This window comes from Scyliorhinus torazame, chromosome 10 (genome assembly GCF_047496885.1).
Source record: "Scyliorhinus torazame isolate Kashiwa2021f chromosome 10, sScyTor2.1, whole genome shotgun sequence".
NCBI lineage: Eukaryota > Metazoa > Chordata > Chondrichthyes > Carcharhiniformes > Scyliorhinidae > Scyliorhinus > Scyliorhinus torazame.
This window is the reverse complement of record NC_092716.1, coordinates 123,856,411-123,882,436: the sequence shown is the minus strand read 5'-3', so window position 1 is coordinate 123,882,436 and position 26,026 is coordinate 123,856,411. Positions and strand designations below refer to the sequence as shown.

Sequence of the window (26,026 nt, the reverse complement as noted above, 5' to 3'; positions counted from 1 at the left end):
CTGCACACCTCTAATATCTGACTCACATTAACAGGCCTGACTACATTAGCTAACAACAAATAATACATCATGTTATAAATATGCCTGGTCGAAACAAATGATAGAAAGTAATACTTTCAGGCCCAATCTCTCTTCTTTTGTAAAATTCTGGATAATTGAACCTATGTTTAGAATTGGGGGAAATTAAGATTTAAAAAAAAAGATATAACAGGGAGCTAAATAGTGCCTGGAGAAATGAGATGCAAATTCACCTATCAGTTAAAACAAGCATTTTGCATATGTGATTAGAGTAAACAAAGGGGATAGAATTCTCTGCCTCAAATAGATACTGATGGTAGTAATTTCAAAGTGGAGAGAAAAGGAAATGCACCAGTACCTGCCAAAAGTTGACTCCACAGGGTCAATTCCATCAACGGGAATGAAATAGTATGACAGTATATAGAACGTTGGTTGGACCACATTTGGAATATTGTGTCCAATTCTAGTCACCACACTATCAGAAGGACATGGAGGCTTTGGAGAGAAAAGGTTTACCAGGATGATGCCTGGTATCGAGGGTATTAGCTATGAGGAGAGATTGAATAGACTGGGATTGTTCACTCTAGAGAGATGGAAGCTGAGGGGCGACCTGATAGAAGTTGATAAAATTATGTGGGGTATAAAGAGGGTGAACAGTTGGAGGCTTTTTCCCAGGCGGGAAATGACAATTACAAGGGGGCACAAGTTCAAGGTGAGGGGAGAATGGTTCAGCATAAATATCCTGGCCGCGAGGTTTACTAATGTCACACGGGAGGGTTTAAACTAGTATGGCAGGGGGTTGGGCACGGGAGCAATAGGTCAAAAGGTGAGAGCATTGAGGGAGAACTAGAGAATAGGGACAGTGTGGCTCTGAGGCAGAGCAGAGAGGGAGAAGTTGCTGAACACTGTGGGTCTGGTGGCCTGAAGAGCATATGTTTTAATGCAAGAAGTATTACGAGTAAGGCAGATGAACTTAGAGCTTGGATTAGTACTTGGAACTATGATGTTGTTGCCATTACAGAGACCTGGTTGAGGGAAGGGCAGGATTGGCAGCTAAACGTTCCAGGATTTAGATGTTTCAGGCAGGATAGAGGGGGATGTAAAAGGGGTTGCGCTACTGGTTAGGGAGGATATCACAGCTGTACTACGGGAGGACACCTCAGGGGGCAGTGAGGCTATATGGGTAGAGATCAGGAATAAGAAGGGTGCAGTCACAATGTTGGGGGTTTACAATGTTGAGGCCTCCCAACAGCCAGCGGGAGATAGAGGAGCAGATAGGTAGACAGATTTTGGAAAAGAGTAAAGACAACAGGGTTGTGGTGATGGGAGACTTCGACTTCCCCAATATTGACTGGGACTCACTTAGTGCCAGGGGCTTTCGCGGGGCAGGGTTTGTAAGGAGCATCCAGGAGGGCTTCTTAAAACAATATGTAGACAGTGCAACTAGGGAAGGGGCGGTACTGGACCTGGTATTGGAGAATGAGCCCGGCCAGGTGGTAGAAGTTTCAGTAGGGGAGCATTTCGGGAACAGTGACCACGATTCAGTAAGTTTTAAAGTGCTGGTGGACAAGGATAAGAGTGGTCCTAGGGTGAATGTGCTAAATTGGGGGAAGGCTAATTATAACAATATTAGGCGGGAACTGAAGAACCTAGATTGGGGGCGGATGTTTGAGGGCAAATCAACATCTGACATGTGGGAGGCTTTCAAAGAACAAAAGAACAAAGAACAAAGAAATGTACAGCACAGGAACAGGCCCTTCGGCCCTCCAAGCCCGTGCCGACCATGCTGCCCGACTAAACTACAATCTTCTACACTTCCTGGGTCCGTATCCCTCTATTCCCATCCTACTCATGTATTTGTCAAGATGCCCCTTAAATGTCACTATCGTCCCTGCTTCCACCACCTCCTCCGGTAGCGAGTTCCAGGCACCCACTACCCTCTGCGTAAAAAACTTGCCTCGTACATCTACTCTAAACCTTGCCCCTCTCACCTTAAACCTATGCCCCCTAGTAATTGACCCCTCTACCCTGGGGAAAAGCCTCTGACTATCCACTCTGTCTATGCCCCTCATAATTTTGTAGACCTCGATCAGGTCGCCCCTCAACCTCCTTCGTTCCAGTGAGAACAAACGGAGTTTATTCAACCGCTCCTCATAGCTAATGCCCTCCATACCAGGCAACATTCTGGTAAATCTCTTCTGCACCCTCTCTAAAGCCTCAACATCCTTCTGGTAGTGTGGCGACCAGAATTGAACACTAAACTCCAAGTGTGGCCTAACTAAAGTTCGATACAGCTGCAACATGACTTGCCAATTCTTATACTCAATGCCCCGGCCAATGAAGGCAAGCATGCCATATGCCTTCTTGACTACCTTCTCCACCTGTGTTGCCGCTTTCAGTGACCTGTGGACCTGTACTCCTAGATCTCTTTGACTTTCAATACTCTTGAGGGTTCTACCATTCACTGTATATTCCCTACCTGCATTAGACCTTCCAAAATGCATTACCTCACATTTGTCCGGATTAAACTCCATCTGCCATCTCTCCGCCCAAGTCTCCAAACAATCTAAATCCTGCTGTATCCTCTGACAGTCCTCATCGCTATCCGCAATTCCACCAACCTTTGTGTCGTCTGCAAACTTACTAATCAGACCAGTTACATTTTCCTCCAAATCATTTATACAGGCTACAAACAGCAAAGGTCCCAGCACTGATCCCTGTGGTCACAGCCCTCCAATTAGAAAAGCATCCTTCCATTGCTACTCTCTGCCTTCTATGACCTAGCCAGTTCTGTATCCACCCTGTCAGCTCACCCCTGATCCCGTGTGACTTCACCTTTTGTACTAGTCTACCATGAGGGACCTTGTCAAAGGCCTTACTGAAGTCCATATAGACAACATCCACTGCCCTACCTGCATCAATCACCTTAGTGACCTCCTCGAAAAACTCTATCAAGTTAGTGAAACACGACCTCCCCTTCACAAAACCATGCTGCCTCTCACTAATGCGTCCATTTGCTTCCAAATGGGAGTAGATCCTGTCTCGAAGAATTCTCTCCAGTAATTTCCCTACCACTGAAGTAAGGCTCACCGGCCTGTAGTTCCCTGGATTATCCTTGCTACCCTTCTTAAACAGAGGAACAACATTGGCTATTCTCCAGTCCTCCGGGACATCCCCTGAAGACAGTGAGGATCCAAAGATTTCTGTCAAGGCCTCAGCAATTTCCTCTCCAGCCTCCTTCAGTATTCTGGGGTAGATCCCATCAGGACCAAGGGGTCACGAAATGTCATTGGCAAATAGGGTTAAGGAAAATCCCAAGGCTTTTTACACGTACATAAAAAGCAAGAGGGTAGCCAGGGAAAGGGTTGGCCCACTGAAGGATAGGCAAGGGAATCTATGTGTGGAGCCAGAGGAAATGGGCGAGGTACTAAATGAATACTTTGCATCAGTATTCACAAAAGAGAAGAAATTGGTAGATGGTGAGTCTGGAGAAGGGTGTGTAGATAGCCTGGGTCACATTGAGATCCAAAAAGACGAGGTGTTGGGCGTCTTAAAAAATATTAAGGTAGATAAGTCCCCAGGGCCTGATGGGATCTACCCCAGAATACTGAAGGAGGCTGGAGAGGAAATTGCTGAGGCCTTGACAGAAATGGGTGGCGGAAGTCCACTCATGCGCGGGTGCGTCAGCAGCTGCTGACGTCATCCCCGCGCATGCGCGGGGGGGGCGTCACCTCCGCGTTGGCCATCGCGGAGGCTATGGCCGAGGCGGAGGGGAAAGAGTGTCCCCACGTCACAGGTCCGCCTGTGGATCAGTGGGCCCCGATCGCAGGCCAGGCCACTGTGGGGGCACCCCCCGTGGCCAGATCGCCCCGCGCCCTCCCCAGGACCCTGGAGCCCGCTCGCGCCACCTGGTCCCGCCGGTAAGGGAGGTGGTTTAATTCACGCCAGCGGGACAGGCATTACAGCAGCGGGACTTCGGCCCATCGTGGGCTGGAGAATCGCCGGGGGGGGGCCCGCCGACCGGCGCGGCGCGATTCCTGCCCCCGCTGAATCTCCGGTGCTGGAGAATGCGGCGGCCGGTCGGGGCGGGATTCACGCCGCCCCCTGGCAATTCTCCGACCCATGATGGGCCGAAGTCCCGCTGCTGTAATGCCCCAGCGGGGGGTCGGAGAATCCCCCCCCAATGTATTCAAATCCTACTCCAGAGACTTTAACACAAAATTCAGACATAGGGACCTGACAGGGTGGATATTGGGAAGACGTGTTTTCCTGTGGGTGAGACTAGATCCAGAGAACAAGGTTTATGAATAAGAGGTCTTCCTTTTCAGGTGGACGAGGAGAAGGTTTTTCTCTAAGACAATGATTAACCTGTGGAACCCCACTGGTTACAGGTTACCTACCTGAATAAGAATCCCTTATCCACACTTGCTGTTTCCTGGCCATTAGTCAGTTCTCTATCCATACTACAGCCAACATCAGGGGCTCTTAATCTTTTGTGAAGTTACTTGTCGAATGTCTTCTGGAAGTCCAAATGCAACACATCCACTGGTTCCACTCAATCCTCTCTCGTTTGGACTTCCACAAAAAGCATCCTGATAAATCCCCACTGCACCCTTCCAGTGCTTTCGCATCCGTCTATAATGTGGTTCCAGAACTGCACACAATACTCTAGCTGTGGCCTAACCAACATTTTAGAAAGAGTCGAAGAAACCGCTACCTGCCTCTGATTGTCTTCTAGGACCGTTAAACCTGTCACACGTCATTAGGTTTTTCCATCTACTCCTCTCTCTTTACCATATGTAACATATTCAAACTGTTGCTTCTTATTATACAACTTTAAAATCAGCTGTGAGCTCAACCTCTTATTGGGTAATCTGTGACTCCACCCCCCCCCCCCCCCCGCCCACCCCCCCCCCCCCGGAAACAGTTTAAATTTGAGCCCATTTCCAGTTCTCTCTAGCTTTGAAAAAGAGTCATCCAGACTTGAAAGATTAGTTCCCTTCTCTCTCCACAGACGCTGTCAGACCTGCTGAGATTGTCCAGTATTTTCTGTTTTTGTAAAATCCCAACATCGGCAGTACCATAAATCCTGCTTGCACAAGCCTGTCTTTATAATATCATCAAACTCAGTCACTGGCTTAGCTTATCTGCTGCTAAAACACACATCCATGTAGACTGGACTGTATCAGTTAAAATATATGAAACATAGTAGAAACATTTGGACGTCATTTTCTACTCACCCCAAGCAATGAGGCAGATCTTAGGCAAGTACCATTTGATGTTGGTGTTGAATACTTTCACTATCATCAGATAGAGGTGAAATCCTTCAATTCCCATCCATCCAAAAAGCGACAATATAAAATAGTGCAAACTCATTGCAAGAACCACACAAAGGGTGCTGATGTCCAACTGGAGAAGCCATACATTGAGCAAGAAGTTCATGTTGAGCAGGAGCATAGAAATGCAGAGGTTAATGTGGATTTTAATGGAAAAATCTTTTACCGTCTCCTTGCTTTGAAAAAAGGAAAAGTGCCAGGTTAGTGACAACTTGCCATAAACAATCAGAGATCAAACCCTATCACCAGTGAATGCATTTTAAATATATGTCAATATCTCTTCAATTTCCACAATGATTTGGCTTAAGTTGGTATGAAACCAAATGGTACTGCGTATTCTATGGCGACAGAGTTCAGTACTGGACTGGTTTGTGGATCTACAAATTTAATTGCAGGACTTTTACTTTGTAGTTACAGTGACCCCTCATTACGACAGAGATTGTGAACCATTTTCCGATTGGAAGTGACGAGAACTAATGTCTGTAGGAATCTCACTCCAGAGGAATTTAGTGGTATTAATATTGTACAGCCATGGGAACATAATAACAGGAGGAGGCCATTCAGCACCTTGAGCCTTTTTTGCAATTCAACAAGATTTGTACTTCAATTCTATTGACTGTATCCAGTGACCCACTTGCTCAATAATGAATATCGATCTAACTTGAAAACTCCAATTGACACTCAGCATCTTTTCGAGGCAGAGAATTCTAGACTTCTACTATATTGTGACAAAGTCACTATCATTTGTCTGAGCTTTGATTTTTCTATTCTGTTCCCTTGTTCTTATTTCCCCACCGAACGAATAGTTCCTGTACATATTTCAAATCCTTTCAACAATAAAAAACCTAAATCAGACCTTCTCCAAATCTTCTAAACTCAAGGGATTAAATAAGGCCAAGTTTATGTAATTTGCCTTCATAATTTACTTCTTCAAACCTTGTTATCATTCTAGTTAGTGGATCACCAGGATCATTGCTTCATTTGGTTGACAGAGCAGCAGGAAGGATGATAACAGAAGCACTACTTAAAGACAGCATGCACCTCTTAAAGGGGAGATCTTCTGAAGTCGAACTGGGCTTAGGTACTTCGAACAGTGGCTAAATGTGCAAGAGAGTGAGCATCAAAGTTTTTTTGAAACTGCACAAGGCATGGAGAGGAGAAGAAATATTGGGTGGGATTGTCCAGCCTCTATATCAGAAGACATTGTAACAGGCAGATGAAAAAAGTTTGAAATCCATTGACTTTAACGACTCTCCAATTTTCCCGTCCTTTCTGAGACAATGTCCGCTGGTATCGGGGCTGGAAACTCTTTTATCCATAGGAGGTAAAGAGCTCCAATACAAAAAAATGCTTGAGGCCACTGGGTAGAAATCAATCAAAAAGCTGGATGTATTAAACAAAGAACAAAGAACAATACAGCACAGGAACAGGTCCTTCGGCCTTCCAAGTCTGTACCGGTCATGATACCAACTTTGCCAAAACCCTCAGCGCTTTCTTGTGCCGTATCCCTCTAAACCCATCCTATCCATGCATTTGTCAAGATACCTTTTGAACACCGTTAATGTATCTGCTTCCACAACCTCCCCTGGTAACGCGTTCCAGACACTCACCACCCTCTGCGTAAAAAACCTACCTCGCACATCTCCTCTAAACTTTGCCCCACGGACCTTAAACCTATACCCCCTGGTGACTGACCCTTCCACCCTGGGAAAGAGTGCCTGTCCATCCACTCTATCCATGCCCCTCATAATCTTATAGACCCAGGACACCCCTCAACCTCCGTCTTTCTAATGAAAACAGTCCAAGTATATTCAGCCTCTCCACATAGCTAACACCCTCCAGACCAGGCAACACCCTCCACATCCTTCTGGTAGTGTGTCGACCAGAATTGTGCGCAATATTCCACATGCGGCCTTACCAAGGTTCTATGCAACTGTAGTATGACTTGCCAGTTTTTATACTCGATGCCCCGTCCAATGAAGCCAAGCATTCCGTATGCTTTCTTGATTCCCTTATCCACTTGTGATAAGATCTGTGAACCTGCATGACCAGATCTCTCTGACTTTCTATATTCCTAAGAGTTTTACCATTTATGTTAGACCTACCAAAATGCATTACCTCACATTTGTAAGGATTAAACTCCATTTACCATTTCTCGACCCAGGTCTCAAACCTATCTATGTCCTGCTGTATCTTCTGACAATCCTCAACACTATCTGCCACTCCTCCAACCTTGGTGTCATCCGTGAAGTTACTAATCAGACCAGCTACATTTCCCTCAAAATCGTTTATGTACACCACAAACAACAGAGTCCCAAGCACAGATCCCTGTGGAACACCACTAGTCACCATAAGACCATAAGACATAGGAGCAGAATTAGGCCACTCGGGTCTGGTCTGGTCTGCCTTTCAATCATGGCTGATATTTTCTCATCCCATTCTCCTGCCTTCTTCGCATAACTCCTGATCCCCTTATTAATCAAGAACCTATCTATCTCAACAACACTCAGTGATTTGGCCTCCACAGCCTTCTGTGGCAAAGAGTTCCACAGATACACCACCCTCTGGCTGAGAAATTCCTCCTCATCTCTGTTTTAAAGAATCGTCCCGTTAGTCTGAGATGGTGTCCTCTGGTTCTAGTTTTTCCTACAAGTGGAAACATCCTCTCCATGTCCACTCTATCCAGGCCTCGCAGTACCCTGTAAGTTTCAATAAGATCCCCCCTCATCCTTTTAATCATTCCAGGGATCATTCTTCTGAATCTCCTCTGGACCCTTTCCAAGGCCAGCACATCCAGTTTTGGGGGGCCCAAAACTGCTCAGAATAATCAAAATGGGGTCTGACCAGAGCCTTATACACCCTCAGATGTACATCCCTGGTCTTGTATTCTAGCCCTCTTGACATGAATGCTAACATGCATTTGCCTTCTTAACTGCCGACTGAACTTGCACATTAACCTTAAGAGAATCATGAACAAGGACTCCCAAGTCCCTTTGTGCATCTGATTTCCTAAGCATTACCTCATTTAGAAAATAGTCTATGCCTAAATTCCTCCTTCCAAAGTGCATAACCTCACACTTTTCCACATTGTATTTCATTTGCCACTTCATTGCCCACTCTCCTAGCCTGTCCAAGTCCTTCTGAAGCTCGCCTGCTTCCTTAATACTACCTGTCCCTCTAAATATCTTTGTAGCATCTGCAAACTTAGCAACAGTGCCTTCAGTTCCTTCCTCCAGATCATTAATGTATATTGTAAAAAGTTGTGCTCCCAGCACCGACCCCTGAAGTACACCACTAGTCACCGGCTGCCATCCTGAAAAAGACCCCTTTATCCCCACTCTCTGCCTTCTGCCAGTCAGCCAATCCTCTATCTATGCCAGGATCTTACCCTGAACATCATGTGCTCTATACTTATTTAACAGTGCCCTATGCGGCACATTGTCAAAGGCCTTCTGGGAATCTAAATAAATCACGTCCACTTGTTCTCCTTTGTCTAACTTCCTTGTTACCTCCTCAAAGAACTCTAACAGATTTGTCAGACATGACCTCACTTTGACAAAGCCGTGCTGACTCAGTCCTATTTTACCATGCACTTCCAAGTACTTCACAATCTCATCTTTAATAACAGACTCTAAAATCTTACCAACAACCAAAGTCAGGCTATCCAGCCTATAATTTTCCATCTTCTGCCTCCCTCCATTTTTAAACAGTGGTGTTATATTAGCCACTTTCCAGTCCTCTGGAACCCTTCCTGCCTCCAGTGATTCCTGAAAGATCATCACCAATGCCTCCACAATTTCCTGGGCTATCTCTTTTAGGACCCTGGGGTGCAGTCCATCTGATGCAGGTGACTTATTCAGCTGGAGCAGACCAACCACCATCAGGAATTCTGATTCTGACGGTGTCTGCTGGAGATAGCACGTGCAGATCAGTTGCATGTTTGCCATAGTGATGCTTCTGACCATCACGAAGCCATCGCATCTTGTGTATCACTGGTAGGACATCTGGATTAGGCAGTTGTAGGGCCAGAAGCGTTGTTCGCAGGTCCCTGTTCATCAGCAGTTGAGCCGGTGACATGCCAGGTGCTAAGGGAGCAGCACGATATGAGAGTAGTGCTAGATGAATGTCGGATGCAGAATCCAAGGCTTTGTTGATGAGCTGTTGACTATGTGCACCCCCTTTTCCACCTTGCCATTGGACTGTGGGTAGTGCGGACTAGAGCTGACGCGCTTGAAATTATAGCACTTTGCAAATGAGGTCCATTCTCGACTGTGAAAGCATGGTCCATTGTCAGTCATGACCGCGTTTGGGATGCCATGACGAGAGAAGGTCTCTGCACACTTTCATCACGGTTTGTGAGGTGAGGTCAGACAGCTTCAGTACTTCAGGGAAGTTCGAGTATTAGTCTATGAGTATTTCACAGTCATGACCATTGGAGTGGAAGAGGTCAATGCCTACCTTGGACCACGGCGAGGTTTCCACGTTGTGTGGTTGCAGAGTCTCCTTACACTGCGCTGGTTGGAACTTCTAGCAAGTCTCACAGCTCAAGACTATGTCCGTGATGTCCTGATTTATGCCAGGCCAGTAGACGGCTTGACGAGCCCTTCGTCTGCATTTTTCTATGCCCAGGTGGCCCTCGTGGATCTGACAAAGTACCATGGGCCTGAGACGCAGCGGAATCACTATTCGGTCCATTCTCAGCAGTATACCGTTGATTATTGTCAGGTCGTCTTTGATGTTGTAGAATTGCGGGCATTGCCCTTTCGGCCACCCATTGTTGTGAAATACTCGTTGCAGCAAGGGATCTGCGCCCGTCTCTGCTCTCATGAGAGTTATCTTTTTGCCCGTTGCAGGAAGGTTGGCTGCGTACATTTGTACCTGGGCTTCAATTTGTCGGATCATCACGAGTGTTCACTTGGTGACGTGACTGAGGGAGACAAGGCGTCGGCAATGATGAGGTCCTTACCAGGGGTGTATATAAGATTGAAGTCATACCTTCTAGGTTTAAGTAGAATTCTCTGTAGCCGAGGAATCATGTCATTGAGCTTCTTTTGTACGATGTGTACCAGAGATCTGTGGTCTGTTTCAACGGTGAATGTTAGTAGACGTAATCATGAAATTTCAAAATGCCTGTGAGAAGGCCTAGACACTCCTTTTCAATTTGAGTGTACCGAGCCTCTGTCGGTGTGTTGCACGTGATGCATATGCTATTGGGACCCATGACGAGGTGTCATCTTTCTGCAGCAACACTGCTCCAATGCCAACCTGACTGGCGTCAGTCAAAATCTTGGTTTCACGATCAGCGTCATAGAACGCTAAAACGGGTACAGTGGTAATCAGTTGTCATAGAGACGTGGGGTGTGTGGCCAAATTTGGGATACATTTGCCGATGAAATTCACCACTCCAAGGAATCGAAGTTCCGCTTTCTTGTCCTCGGGGACCTTCATCGCTTCAATTACCTTTATCTTGTCCATGTCGGGGCGTACACCATGTTCCGATATCTGGGCGCCCAGAAACTTGAGCGTGGACATTCCAAAACTGCATTTGGATCGATTTAACTTGAGGCCATGCTCATGTATGCATCTGAATGCCCTCTTCAGTCGCGACACATGTTCCTGTTGGAGTCGAGGACCAGATGATATCATCCACGTAGACACGAACTCCGTCTATCTCTTCCATCATCTGTTCCATGATGCGGTGGAATATTTCAGATGCCGAGATGATCCCAAATGGTATTCGATTGTAGCAGAATCTGCCGAAAGGCATGTTGAAGGTTCAGAGCTGTCTGCTGGATTCTTCTAGTTGGAGTTGCCAGAAGCCTTGGGATGCATCTAGCTTGGTAAAGAGACGCGCGTGTGCCATTTCGCTTCTGATCTCTTCTCTTTTTGGGATCGGGTAGTGTTCCCTCATGATGTTTTTGTTGAGATCCTTGGGATCGATGCAGATTCTTAAGTCCCCCGAGAGCTTTTTGACGCACACCATCGAACTGACCCAGTTAGTTGGTTCAGTCACTTTGGAGATGATGTCTTTCTTCTGAAGACTCGCAGGTTCTGATTTTAACCGTTCCCTCAGGGGAGCGGGCACTCTCCTGGGTGGGTGAACCACTGGTTTCGCATCAGCACACAGCAGAATCTGATATTGATATGAAAGTGTGCCCATGCCACTGAAGGCATTTGGGTATTGTTCCAGTATTCCGTCAATGCTGGTCTGGAGAGCGTGATGAGAAGATGTCATGGTGTGGACTCTTCGAATGAGGTTCAGTTGCTTGCAGGCTTGCGCACCTAACAGCGATGACTTGTCAGGTTGAACAATCTCAAACCTCAGGCTCGCCTCCCTGTCTTTGTTGGATCCAACTAAATGGCATGACCCCAGTGAGGAGATCGCGTTGCCATTGTAGTCCTTGAGTTGGCAGGCAGCTGGAAGGATTTTGGGTGCGTTCTTGATCTTCGTAAAGTCGAGCTTCGAGATCAGGTTAGCGGATGCACTTGTGTCCAGTTTGAACTTAATGGGGCAGTTGTTTACAGTCAACACTGTGTTCCATTCAGCTTCAGCATCAATGACATGGAATGACTTCACTTGCGAAGTGTTCTGTGCGGAGTTTTCAAACCTGGTGATGATTCCCACTTGGAATGGTTTATCCATATATTCCTCGTCTGGATCCGATGCACTACCTTGGTCAGACTCATCCGTTTGAAATTGCACACTTCTGACGCGACTCTGCTTTAAGAGCGGTCTTTGATTTCTGAATTGAGATGCAGATCTGCACTGGGCAGCATAATGATTAAGTTTCCCGCAGTTGAGACAGTGTTTGCTGGTTGCAGGGCATTTTTTTCTAAAGTGGGCGGTGTTATGTTATGCTGTTTGATTAACATAAGTTGCTACTGACCATAGACGACATTGATAGGTGACCCAGCCTGAGATCTAAACTAATGCTCCAGTCCCTGGCAGGAGTGAAAGGGAGGGTCTAGTGTGTGTCTGGCTTTATAATGAGTTGTGTAGTGCCCTCAAGTGGTCGTGCCACAGCCAGGTGTTCTGATTAACCCCTTAACTAAGTCAGTCTACATATGATTACGCATTGCTTCTTTGCTCCGGGGACCCTGGTTGCAGCCCTTTGTAGCCATATTGCTGCTTTCAGTCTGATCCTATTTTTACCCCTTTCCCTATGTCCCCTCTCTCCCCAGTCCCCCACTTCCCCCCCCCACTTAACCCCCCTTTCCTGCACTCCCCTTCCCCCCTGTCCACCTTCCCCAGCTCTGTTCCCCCTTCGCTTCCCCGTCCCCGCTGTTTGTTCCCCCCTTTGCCTGCCGCTGTCCCTGCTGTTGTGGGTGTGCCGTGGCCTTTCTCTGTTGCATGCTCCCGGCGCTAGCTTTCCTGATAGTGTGGTGACCTCCCTCCCGGGAGTTACTGTCTCTTTTTCCTCGCCCGCTCTCTGTAGTTCCTGCCCGTTCTTTCCCCATCTTACTCTGCACTCCTGTCGCTTGCACTCCGCTTTCTCTTCTCCGCTGCTCCCATTCTCTCAAACGAGGCCACGCTCTCCCGCGTGAAGTGGTCTCTCAGGTGGTGGCTTGCCGCTGGTCACTCAGGATGTGTTTAGTGGGGGGGTGGGGGGGGGGGGTGGGAAGAGGCGCTTAGCAGTCTTTTGAGTTGCTGCCCTCAATCCTCTCCGGTAGGCCCCCCATCTGCAGGTTTTGCCTCCTTGAGTGTTCTCCTGATTCTCAACTTTACCCCTCAGACTGCTATGCATCGTGATCAACTTTGCCACCGCTTTCTCCAGCACCATGATCTGATCACTCTGGTTGGTTGCGGCTTTCTCCATATCCTTGATGGTTGACTCTGAGGCTTCCAGTCTCTTCTCCGCTCTGCTCAGGGCGAGCTGTATTTGGGCCAGAGTTTTACCACTGCGCCCTTCACTGCGAACTACATGTCCCCTTTTATCTCTGCTTTTATCTCCAACTGGTGCTCCCTTAGTGCCTCCATGAAGGATGCTTTCCAGCTCCCCGGGAGGGGTTTGTTTGTGGCTGTCCTGCCTTTCTTGCTCTGGCGAAACTCGAGCGCCGCCGCCTCGTGCGCTGTTCGGTTCGTCTGCATGCTGCCATTCCTGGCTCCTTCCACTCCTGGTCTCTGTTCGGCCCCATGATTGCTTTTTCTGGGCATTTGTTTTTTCTGATTCCAACCCCCCCCCCCCCCCCCCCCCCCCCCCCGCTCTTTCTTCCTTCCTCCATCTTACTAAGATTGAGGAATAAGTTGCCACGTTTTCTGTTGCGTTTTCGTTGAAAGGTGACTATTTTTCGGGTCCACGGGAGGCGATCCATCTGACGTGTGACTGCTTCAGCACATCATCATCACCGGAAGTCGACCCACAATTCAGAACTTGCAATCAGAAGCAGCTATTCAACCTGAAAGGCATATCATCCAAGTATATTTCAGGACACCATGACTTCTACTGAGAAGATGTTATATAACATTAGATAGCAGGAGAGAATTGGACAATTTCCTTTCAGCCAAAAGAAAAGGCTGCAAAGATTCCAAACAGGATTACCAATCATGCCGGTCCCCATCCAGCATCAGGGACCTGGGTTCAATTCTGACCTGCCTTTGTGGAGTTTTCACATTCTCTGCATCTGCGTGGTTTTCATCTGGGTGCTCCGGTTTCGTCCCACAGTCCAAAGATGTTCAGGTTAGGTGGATTGGCCATGCTAAATTGTCCCTTAGAGTCCAAAACTGTGCAGGTTAGGTGGGGTTACTGGAACAGGGCAGGAGAGTGGGCCTAGGAAGGGTGCTCTTTCAGAGGATCAGTGCAGACGCGATGAACCAAATGGCTTCCTTGTGCACTGTAGGAATTCTATGATTTCTATGAGCCCCAGCTGTTTGGGGGGGGGGACTCATATTCTACAAGCCCAATGGGGAAATCAATCGGGTCTTAATAATAATTAACAATCTTTATTGTCACAAGTAGGCTTACATTAACACAGCAATGATGTTACTGTGAAAAGTCCCTAGTCGCCACATACCATTTCGGTACACAGGGGGAGAACTAGAGAATAGGGACAGTGTGGCTCTGAGGCAGAGCAGAGAGGGAGAAGTTGCTGAACACTGTGGGTCTGGTGGCCTGAAGAGCATATGTTTTAATGCAAGAAGTATTACGAGTAAGGCAGATGAACTTAGAGCTTGGATTAGTACTTGGAACTATGATGTTGTTGCCATTACAGAGACCTGGTTGAGGGAAGGGCAGGATTGGCAGCTAAACGTTCCAGGATTTAGATGTTTCAGGCAGGATAGAGGGGGATGTAAAAGGGGTTGCGCTACTGGTTAGGGAGGATATCACAGCTGTACTACGGGAGGACACCTCAGGGGGCAGTGAGGCTATATGGGTAGAGATCAGGAATAAGAAGGGTGCAGTCACAATGTTGGGGGTTTACAATGTTGAGGCCTCCCAACAGCCAGCGGGAGATAGAGGAGCAGATAGGTAGACAGATTTTGGAAAAGAGTAAAGACAACAGGGTTGTGGTGATGGGAGACTTCGACTTTCCCAATATTGACTGGGACTCACTTAGTGCCAGGGGCTTTCGCGGGGCAGAGTTTGTAAGGAGCATCCAGGAGGGCTTCTTAAAACAATATGTAGACAGTGCAACTAGGGAAGGGGCGGTACTGGACCTGGTATTGGAGAATGAGCCCGGCCAGGTGGTAGAAGTTTCAGTCGGGGAGCATTTCGGGAACAGTGACCACGATTCAGTAAGTTTTAAAGTGCTGGTGGACAAGGATAAGAGTGGTCCTAGGGTGAATGTGCTAAATTGGGGGAAGGCTAATTATAACAATATTAGGCGGGAACTGAAGAACCTAGATTGGGGGCGGATGTTTGAGGGCAAATCAACATCTGACATGTGGGAGGCTTTCAAAGAACAAAAGAACAAAGAACAAAGAAATGTACAGCACAGGAACAGGCCCTTTGGCCCTCCAAGCCCGTGCCGACCATGCTGCCCGACTAAACTACAATCTTCTACACTTCCTGGGTCCGTATCCCTCTATTCCCATCCTACTCATGTATTTGTCAAGATGCCCCTTAAATGTCACTATCGTCCCTGCTTCCACCACCTCCTCCGGTAGCGAGTTCCAGGCACCCACTACCCTCTGCGTAAAAAACTTGCCTCGTACATCTACTCTAAACCTTGCCCCTCTCACCTTAAACCTATGCCCCCTAGTAATTGACCCCTCTACCCTGGGGAAAAGCCTCTGACTATCCACTCTGTCTATGCCCCTCATAATTTTGTAGACCTCTATCAGGTCGCCCCTCAACCTCCTTCGTTCCAGTGAGAACAAACGGAGTTTATTCAACCGCTCCTCATAGCTAATGCCCTCCATACCAGGCAACATTCTGGTAAATCTCTTCTGCACCCTCTCTAAAGCCTCAACATCCTTCTGGTAGTGTGGCGACCAGAATTGAACACTAAACTCCAAGTGTGGCCTAACTAAAGTTCGATACAGCTGCAACATGACTTGCCAATTCTTATACTCAATGCCCCGGCCAATGAAGGCAAGCATGCCATATGCCTTCTTGACTACCTTCTCCACCTGTGTTGCCGCTTTCAGTGACCTGTGGACCTGTACTCCTAGATCTCTTTGACTTTCAATACTCTTGAGGGTTCTACCATTCACTGTATATTCCCTACCTGCATTAGACCTTCCAAAATGCATTACCTCACATTTGTCCGGATTAAACTCCATCTGCCATCTCTCCGCCCAAGTCTCCAAACAATCTAAATCCTGCTGTATCCTCTGACAGTCCTCATCGCTATCCGCAATTCCACCAACCTTTGTGTCGTCTGCAAACTTACTAATCAGACCAGTTACATTTTCCTCCAAATCATTTATACAGGCTACAAACAGCAAAGGTCCCAGCGCTGATCCCTGTGGTCACAGCCCTCCAATTAGAAAAGCATCCTTCCATTGCTACTCTCTGCCTTCTATGACCTAGCCAGTTCTGTATCCACCTTGTCAGCTCACCCCTGATCCCGTGTGACTTCACCTTTTGTACTAGTCTACCATGAGGGACCTTGTCAAAGGCCTTACTGAAGTCCATATAGACAACATCCACTGCCCTACCTGCATCAATCACATTAGTGACCTCCTCGAAAAACTCTATCAAGTTAGTGAAACACGACCTCCCCTTCACAAAACCATGCTGCCTCTCACTAATGCGTCCATTTGCTTCCAAATGGGAGTAGATCCTGTCTCGAAGAATTCTCTCCAGTAATTTCCCTACCACTGAAGTAAGGCTCACCGGCCTGTAGTTCCCTGGATTATCCTTGCTACCCTTCTTAAACAGAGGAACAACATTGGCTATTCTCCAGTCCTCCGGGACATCCCCTGAAGACAGTGAGGATCCAAAGATTTCTGTCAAGGCCTCAGCAATTTCCACTGAAGGATAGGCAAGGGAATCTATGTGTGGAGCCAGAGGAAATGGGCGAGGTACTAAATGAATACTTTGCATCAGTATTCACAAAAGAGAAGAAATTGGTAGATGGTGAGTCTGGAGAAGGGTGTGTAGATAGCCTGGGTCACATTGAGATCCAAAAAGACGAGGTGTTGGGCGTCTTAAAAAATATTAAGGTAGATAAGTCCCCAGGGCCTGATGGGATCTACCCCAGAATACTGAAGGAGGCTGGAGAGGAAATTGCTGAGGCCTTGACAGAAATGGGTGGCGGAAGTCCACTCATGCGCGGGTGCGTCAGCAGCTGCTGACGTCATCCCCGCGCATGCGCGGGGGGGGGCGTCACCTCCGCGTTGGCCATCGCGGAGGCTATGGCCGAGGCGGAGGGGAAAGAGTGTCCCCACGTCACAGGTCCGCCTGTGGATCAGTGGGCCCCGATCGCAGGCCAGGCCACTGTGGGGGCACCCCCCGTGGCCAGATCGCCCCGCGCCCTCCCCAGGACCCTGGAGCCCGCTCGCGCCACCTGGTCCCGCCGGTAAGGGAGGTGGTTTAATTCACGCCAGCGGGACAGGCATTACAGCAGCGGGACTTCGGCCCATCGTGGGCTGGAGAATCGCCGGGGGGGGGCCCGCCGACCGGCGCGGCGCGATTCCTGCCCCCGCTGAATCTCCGGTGCTGGAGAATGCGGCGGCCGGTCGGGGCGGGATTCACGCCGCCCCCTGGCAATTCTCCGACCCATGATGGGCCGAAGTCCCGCTGCTGTAATGCCCCAGCGGGGGGTCGGAGAATCCCCCCCCAATGTATTCAAATCCTACTCCAGAGACTTTAACACAAAATTCAGACATAGGGACCTGACAGGGTGGATATTGGGAAGACGTGTTTTCCTGTGGGTGAGACTAGATCCAGAGAACAAGGTTTATGAATAAGAGGTCTTCCTTTTCAGGTGGACGAGGAGAAGGTTTTTCTCTAAGACAATGATTAACCTGTGGAACCCCACTGGTTACAGGTTACCTACCTGAATAAGAATCCCTTATCCACACTTGCTGTTTCCTGGCCATTAGTCAGTTCTCTATCCATACTACAGCCAACATCAGGGGCTCTTAATCTTTTGTGAAGTTACTTGTCGAATGTCTTCTGGAAGTCCAAATGCAACACATCCACTGGTTCCACTCAATCCTCTCTCGTTTGGACTTCCACAAAAAGAATCCTGATAAATCCCCACTGCACCCTTCCAGTGCTTTCAGAATTCAGAATGGCCAAATTACCTAACAGCATGTCTTTCGGGACTTGTGGGGGGAAACCAGAGCACCCGGAGGAAACCCACGTAGACACAGGGAGAACCGGCAGACTCCGCACAAACAGTGACCCAAACCTGGAATCAAACTGAGACCCTGGTGCTGTGAAACCATAGTGCTAGCCACTAGCCTCACTAGTCTTGTGAGGGTTATCACATCCCTCACCCCCAAAGTTCGAAGGTCTCCCACTCGCTGGATGTAGAGGAGGGTCTCCTTCATCGCTTTGTCAAATTTGTGCTTCTGATAACTGCGGGTCGGGGAGCATATAACATGTCCAGGACCATTGTTTTTGCATCGATCAGAAAGGTCCAGTTGTAGTTCTGTCACTGACCATACTATCCTCCAAATGTATTGAGGATTTTGTATCCATATCTGGGGCAGGATTCTCTGACCCCCGCTGGTGACGTGAATCCCCCCCCTGCCGGCTGCCGAATTCTCCGGCGCCGGGGATTTGGCGGGGGTGGGAATTGTGCCACGCCGGTTGGTGGCCGCTGGCAGCGCCCCCCCCCGGCGATTCTCCGGCCCGCGATGAGCCGAGTGGCCGCCCGTTTACGGCCGGTCCCGCCGGCGTAAATTACAACAGGTACTTACCGCCGGGACCTGGCTCCGCGGGCGGCCTCCAGGGTCCTTTGGGGGGCGCAGGGGGATCTGGCCCCGGGCGGTGCCCCCACGGTGGCCTGGCCCGCGATCGGAGCCCACCGATCCGTGGGCAGGCCTGTGCCATAGGGGCACTCTATTCCTCCGCATCGGCCAATGTAACACTCCCGCGCATGCATCAACTCGCGCCAGCTGGCGGAGGCCCTTCCGCGCTGGATGGCGTGGCGCAAAGCCCTCCCGCGTCGGACGGCGCGGCGCAAACCACTCCGGCGCCGGCCTAGTCCCTGAAGGTGCGGAGGATTACGTCACTCCTTCGCGGCGAGTTGCTCGCCCCACCGGTTTTCGCAGAATCCCACCCCTGATGCTGAGTCTTCCATCTTCCTTGTTGACCTGGGAACAGGTTCCCAGAGAGTTGTGCTACTTGGCTAACAGATCGTAGGCTGGGGGTTATCTCTGGTGCAGGCCCCCTTCTCTTGAGGTGGTCCATGTGCTTAGAGGTATTGTCCAACCTCTGGTCTTGACCTTATTGGAAATTGCCCATAGATTCTCCACTATGGTCCCAGTATTCACCGGGCGCCTTTTCCAAAATTCCAGACGCCAACTGCATTACCTGGTTTGAATCCTCCATCCTATTTCCGGTGGTCATGATAACTCTTCTGGTGGTCTTGCTTCTTTTCCACCTTCCCGTCAAGGTTGGAAAGTGTCAAACATAACGGGTTTGGAGCCGTCCACCATCAGCTATTCCTCCGGCACTTACCTGGTCTAATATGCGGCATAGAACATAGAACGATACAGCGCAGTACAGGCCCTTCGGCCCACGAAGTTGCACCAAAACAAAAGCCATCTAACCTACACTATGCCATTATCATCCATATGTTTATCCAATAAACTTTTAAATGCCCTCAGTGTTAGCGAGTTCACTACTGTTGCAGGTAGGGCATTCCACGGCCTCACTACTCTTTGCGTAAAGAACCTACCTCTGACCTCTGTCCTATATCTATTACCCCTCAGTTTAAAGCTATGTCCCCTCGTGCCAGCCATTTCCATCCGCGGGAGAAGGCTCTCACTGTCCACCCTATCTAACCCCCTGATCATTTTGTATGCCTCGATTAAGTCTCCTTTTAACCTTCTTCTCTCCAACGAAAACAACCTCAAGTCCATCAGCCTTTCCTCATAAGATTTTCCCTCCATACCAGGCAACATCCTGGTAAATCTCCTCTGCACCCGCTCCAAAGCCTCCCCGTCCTTCCTATAATGCGGTGACCAGAACTGTACGCAATACTCCAAATGCGGCCGTACCAGAGTTTTGTACAGCTGCAACATGACCTCCTGACTCCGGAACTCAATCCCTCTACCAATAAAGGCCAACTCTCCATAGGCCTTCTTCACAACCCTATCAACCTGGGTGGCAACTTTCAGGGATCTATGTACATGGACACCTAGATCCCTCTGCTCATCCACACCATGGTCCAATAACTTAATGAAACATGCCCATTTTGTTTCAACTGACCCTGTGGTTTGTTTTTTCATGCCCTGCTTATAGGTTTGCACTGCCTGCTCAGTCAGACCATTTGAAGAAGGGTGATATGGTGCTTCACTCCATTCGTCTGCATAAAGCCCAGAAATTCCTCACTTGTGAAGGAGATGCATTTATCAGTGACAAGCACCTCTGGAATACTGTGGGAGCTGAATGATTGGAGCACCTTCTCTATGGTGACCCGTGACGTGGTAGAAGACATTCAGTACACATCCATTCACTTTCAGTGGGTGTCGATCAGTAGCAGGAACATTGACCCCATGCAGTGCCCAGTGGAGTCAGTGTGCAAACGGTCCCCAAGGGCGCCCCAGTCGCTCCCACGGGTGGAGCGAGAATAATGGCGGGAGCTGCTGATACTCTTGGAAAGCTGCAGTATCGTAAGAAGTCTTACAACACCAGGTTAAAGTCGAACAGGTTTGTTTCAAACACTGGCTTTTGGAACACTGCTCCTTCGTCAGGCGAATGAAGACGTATGTTCCAGAAACATATATATAGACAAATTCAAAGATGCAAGACAATGCTTAGAATGTGAGCATTTGCAGTTAATTAAGTGTTTACATATCCAGAGATAGGGGTAACCCCAGGTTAAAGAGGTGTGAATTGTCTCAAGCCAGGACAGTTGGTTGGATTTCGCAAGCCCAGGCCAGATGGTGGGGGGTGAATGTAATGTGACATGAATCCCAGGTCCCGGTTGAGGCCGCACTCATGTGTGCAGAACTTGGCTATAAGTTTCTGCTCGTCGATTCTGCGTTGTCGCGCGTCCTGAAGGCCGCCTTGGAGAACGTTTACCCGGAGATCAGAGGCTGAATGCCCTTGACTGCTGAAGTGTTCTCCGACTGGGAGGGAACATTCCTACCTGGTGATTGTCGCGCGATGTCCGTTCATTCGTTGTCGCAGCGTTTGCATGGTCTCGCCAATCTACCACGCTTCGGGACATCCTTTCCTGCAACGTATGAGGTAGACAACGTTGGCCGAGTCGCACGAGTATGTACCACGTACCTGGTGGGTGGTGTTCTCACGTGTAATGGTGGTACCCATGTCAATGATCTGGCACGTCTTGCAGAGATTGCCATGGCAGGGTTGTGTGGTGTCGTGGTCACTGTTCTGAAGGCTGGGTAGTTTGCTGCAAACAATGGTTTGTTTGAGGTTGTGCGGTTGTTTGAAGGCAAGTAGTGGGGGTGTGGGGATGACCTTGGCAAGATGTTCATCTTCATCGATGATGTGTTGAAGGCTGCGAAGAAGATGTCGTAGTTTCTACGCTCCGGGAAAGTACTGGATGACGAAGGGTACTCTGTCGGTTGTGTCCCATGTTTGTCTTCTGAGGAGGTCAGTGCGTTTTTTTCTGTGGCACGTTGGAACTGTCGAGCACCATATCCCGTTCGTACGAGGCCATCTTTCAGTGTCTGCAGATGTCTGTTACGCTCCTCCTCGTCTGAGCAGATCCTGTGTATACGGAGGGCTTGTCCATCGGGGATGGCTTCTTTAATGTGTTTAGGGTGGAAGCTTGAGAAGTGGAGCAACGTGAGGTTATCCGTGGGCTTGCGGTAAAGCGAAGTGCTGAGGTGACCGTCCTTGATGGAGATGAGTGTGTCCAAGAATGCAACTGATTTCACGTGCGAACGATGTTCTGAATGGGAGCCGGGTGTACTCGTAAAATCCCCTGTGGGTGTTAATGGTGATGTATTTTCTGGATGCCACACCTAACCTCGGCTGGAGATACATGTGGCTCTTGTCCAATTGTGACAGAATGGCCCCTAGCCAAATATATTTATTGGTCTTCCACGCGCAGCATGGTACCTATCCAAATGGGAAGCCTTGTTGACTGTCAATTTCTAGTCACTGGAGGCTTGTGACACTGTAGTCACTTCTTGTTCATGCAAGGACTGCGCTCTGGAGTCTTGCGTTTCTGCAATTGTGGAGTCTGTCCACGAGCTCGCTGTGGAGGCTTGTGACTCTGGAGTCACTTCTTGTTCGTGCGAGGACTGCGCTCTGGAGTCTTGCGTTTCTGCAATTGTGGAGTCTGTCCACGAGCTCGCTGTGGAGGCTTGTGACACTGGAGTCACTTCTTGTTCATGCGAGGACTGCGCTCTGGAGTCTTGCGTTTCTGCAATTGTGGAGTCTGTCCACGAGCTCGCTGTGGAGGCTTGTGACACTGGAGTCACTTCTTGTTCATGCAAGGACTGCAGTGTGGAGTCTTGCGTGTCTTCTTTCGTAGAGTCGGAACACTGAGCAGTGAGTGGACCACGCTCTGTGTGGCAGCAGGCCACTCTCTGTGGGCTTGTACCGCTCTCTGTCTCTTAATTTCAGGCCGCAGCATAATCCTGCACTCATGAGTCGGGATGTCATATCCGCTGGGCTGAAGATCCTCAAATCCGAAGAACTCGTCGTCGGGGTCGTCATTGTGCAACACGTCTAGTTGCGGATCGGATTTGGTACTGTGGTAGCCTCCCAAGGTGAAAGGTTCATCTGAGGCGTTGTCTTCTAGGACCATATCATTACTGTTTGCATCGGAGCTGTCATTGGGCTCGCGTGGTCCAGAGAAAATGTATAGGTCGGTTTCGAAGTATTCAAGGTCAGAATCATCGGTTTGGGCGAAGGTACCTGCTTGTTGCAGGGTTCTTCGGAGGTTAATTTCCTTTCCTGGTTCAATTTGAGGCATTGTGCTGTCATTCCAGGTGAAGGAAGGTTGTTTTACGGCTTTAAAAGATTTTTTCTTTGATCTGGGACATTTCCCCTTTAAATGGGTGTGGTCCGGGGCCTCTGATGTCATGACGCATGTGACATCATACATAGGGAGCATTTGTGATGCGCAAATCTCTGTTCCTGTATTGGGGCCGTTTTTGTGAATGCGCGTGCGTGGCGTCTCGCGAATGCGCAAACGGACCTTCCCGTTCTGTGCGCTTCTTGCGTAACTGCGCAAGTGCAGTCCCTTTAGAAAGATGGCCGCCGATCAAAATTGTTCTCGGCCTCGTGGTGAGTACTGGCACTTCTCTTACCTGTTCTTGCTGGTTGGAGTGTGTCTTCCTCACAGTATTTGCCGAATTTGTCCAGGACTGCCTGGAAGTCGCTCCTGTTTTGCCCTTTGGAGAACTTGAATTTTTAAAAGATTTCTTCTGCTCTGGCACCGGCGATGGTGAGCAGAAGCTCTGTCTTTTCAGCATCTGCCCGTCTTGTAGGTCGGCTGCTACCAGGAAGATTTCAAATATTTGCTGGAATACCTGCCAGTTTTCACGGAGATCGCCGTGGCACTGGAGCTGCTGCGGAACCCGGATCTCGAACATCTTGCCTGGGTATCATTGCTGGTTGTCACTGAGGTATGGCTATATGGATTGAGACAGTTCACTACTGGTACCATGATTTGTTAGGTTCGAGATGTAACATAAGTGGCTTCCTTGTGGTGCACGTGACAAAGGAAGGTTCAGACGTGGAGATAACTTCAACACGTTTATTAAACTATTTACACTTCTATTACTCGGGTTCGACACTACTGCTAATCCTACTATAGCTACCCAGACTGACTAACCAGTTTGCTACAATCCACGTGGTGGGAGTGATATTGAATCAACCCTGTGTCTCTACTCACTGACTGTCTCCACTGGAAAGAGGCAGATCATGTGTGTGGTGTCCTTTATATGTGGGTTGGTGTAATGCCCTCCTGTGGTTGTGTCACCTCTTGTGTGTATCGTGAATGTCCATTGGTCGTGTCCTATCTAACTGATCTATTGGTTGAGCGTGTGTGTGTGATGTCTCTGGTGCTCCCTCTAGTGTCTAGCTAGCCTACATGCATTTACATTGATGCACATCACCACATACTGGACCCAATCTTCAGGGTGGCACAGTAGCACTACTGCCTCACAGTGCCAGGGACCTAGGTTCAATTCCAACCTTGTGTGACTGTACAAACATTCTCGCCGTGTCTGCGTGGGTTTCCTCCGGTTGCTTCCCAAAGTACAAAGATGTGCAACTTCATAGAATTATCATAGAATTTACAGTGTAGAAGGAGGCCATTCGGCCCATCGAGTCTGCACCTGCTCTTGGAAAGAGCACCCTACCCAAGTCAACACCTCCACCCTACCCCCATAACCCAGTAACCCCACCCAACACTAAGGGCAATTCTGGACACTAAGGGCAATTTATCATGGCCAATCCACCTAACCTGCACATCTTTGGACTGTGGGAGGAAACCGGAGCACCCGGAGGAAACGCACACACGGGGAGGATGTGCAGACTCCGCACAGACAGTGACCCAAGCCGGAATCGAACCTGGGACCCTGGAGCTGTGAAGCAATTGTGCTATCCACAATGCTACCGTGCTGCCTTTAGATGGATTGGCCATGCTAATATGCCACTGAGGGTTGGGTTGCAGGAATAGGATGGGGGATTGCGCCTAGGTAGGGTGATCTTTCAGAGGGCCAGTGCAGACTCAATGTGACGAATAGCCTCTGTCTACACTATGGGGTTTCTATGATTCTACACCTGCATCAAAGGCCTTCCGAAAAGCTGCATTTATAAAATCTAGCTGATCTCGTTCTCGTGCTGGGGAATGCAGGTGCAGTCAGGACATCCAGAATCGCTGCCATAGTTTACCCTCATCGCCTGTATAAAAGCTCAGGACATGCAAGAAGGTAAACCAAACGGCAATGTATTTTCAACGAACAAAGAACAATACAGCAGAGGAACAGGCCCTTCGGCCTTCCAAGTCATGATACCAACGTTGGCCAAAGCCCTCAGCACTTCCTTGTGCTGTATCCCTGTATACCCATCCTATCCATATATTTGTGAAGATGCATTTTGAATGCCATTAATCCATCCGTCAGCCAAAATAATAGGCCATAAAATGGCATACAGCACATGGGTCCCAACCAGGACTACCAATCATGCCAGTCGCAGTCCAAGTTGGCTTTTATGAGGTGATTTCTATGAGACCCAGCTAATGGGCCTCCATCCATTTGTGGGGGAGCTGCTATTTCTCGAGTCCCAAGGGGAGATCAATCAGGTTGTCCCCGTGGGTCTTGTGAGAGTTATTACACCCTCATAACAACTCAATACTCATTGCTGTTTCTCTTCAGATGCCCAAGAACCTTCCCAGTCAGTGAAAAAATTACAATGAAGGTGAAGAGTGACATTCACAGCTACAAACTCAGAGGCTGACTCTGCACATATTTGAGGCTGGGATAGAAGAGCAATTTGCATGTGGTGACTCAAGTGAATAGGAGCCAGTGTTGGTGTGGGGGGGCGGGGGGGGGGGGGGGGCGGGGGGAGGTGACACGACTGGTGACGGTGGCAGTTCACTGATGACCCAGATGTTGCTAATAACTCCAGCAGCCATCTGAATCATATCATATGACACAAGTCAGATCATAGAATCATAAAATTTACAGTGCAAAAGCAGGCCATTTGGCCCATCATGTCTGCACCAGCCCTTGGAAAGAGTACCCCACTTCAACACACACCTCGACCCTATCCTCGTAACCCAGTAACACCGTAACCCCACCCAACCTTTTTTTTTTGGACACTGAGGGCAATTTATCATGGCTAATCCACCTAACCTGCACATCTTTGGACTGTGGGAGGAAACCGGAACACCCGGAGGAAGCCCACGCAGACACGGGGCGAACGTGCCAGATTCCGCACATACAGTGACCCAAGCCGGGAATCAAACTTGGGACCCTGGAGCTGTGAAGCAACTGTGCTAACCACTGTGCTACCGTGCTGCCCTAGATGTTAAGAGCAGAGTCATTTTGACTGCCACAAGCAGGGTTCTGCTTCGAAAACCTTTGTGGCTCGAGCGATTTAGAGATTTTAGAATAATAT

At 48.9% G+C, this 26,026-nt stretch overlaps 1 protein-coding gene across 2 annotated transcripts in view; it reads right to left on the bottom strand.

Annotated features, from left to right (window-relative positions):
• LOC140430903 (adhesion G protein-coupled receptor G3-like) overlaps positions 1–26,026 on the bottom strand; it is a 380,819-nt gene that overhangs the window by 15,610 nt on the left and 339,183 nt on the right. For both annotated transcript variants that reach the window (XM_072518691.1, XM_072518690.1), the window contains exon 11: positions 5,259–5,530. In XM_072518691.1, coding sequence (XP_072374792.1) covers positions 5,259–5,530 — 272 coding nt within the window. The remainder of the gene's footprint in view (positions 1–5,258; positions 5,531–26,026) is intronic.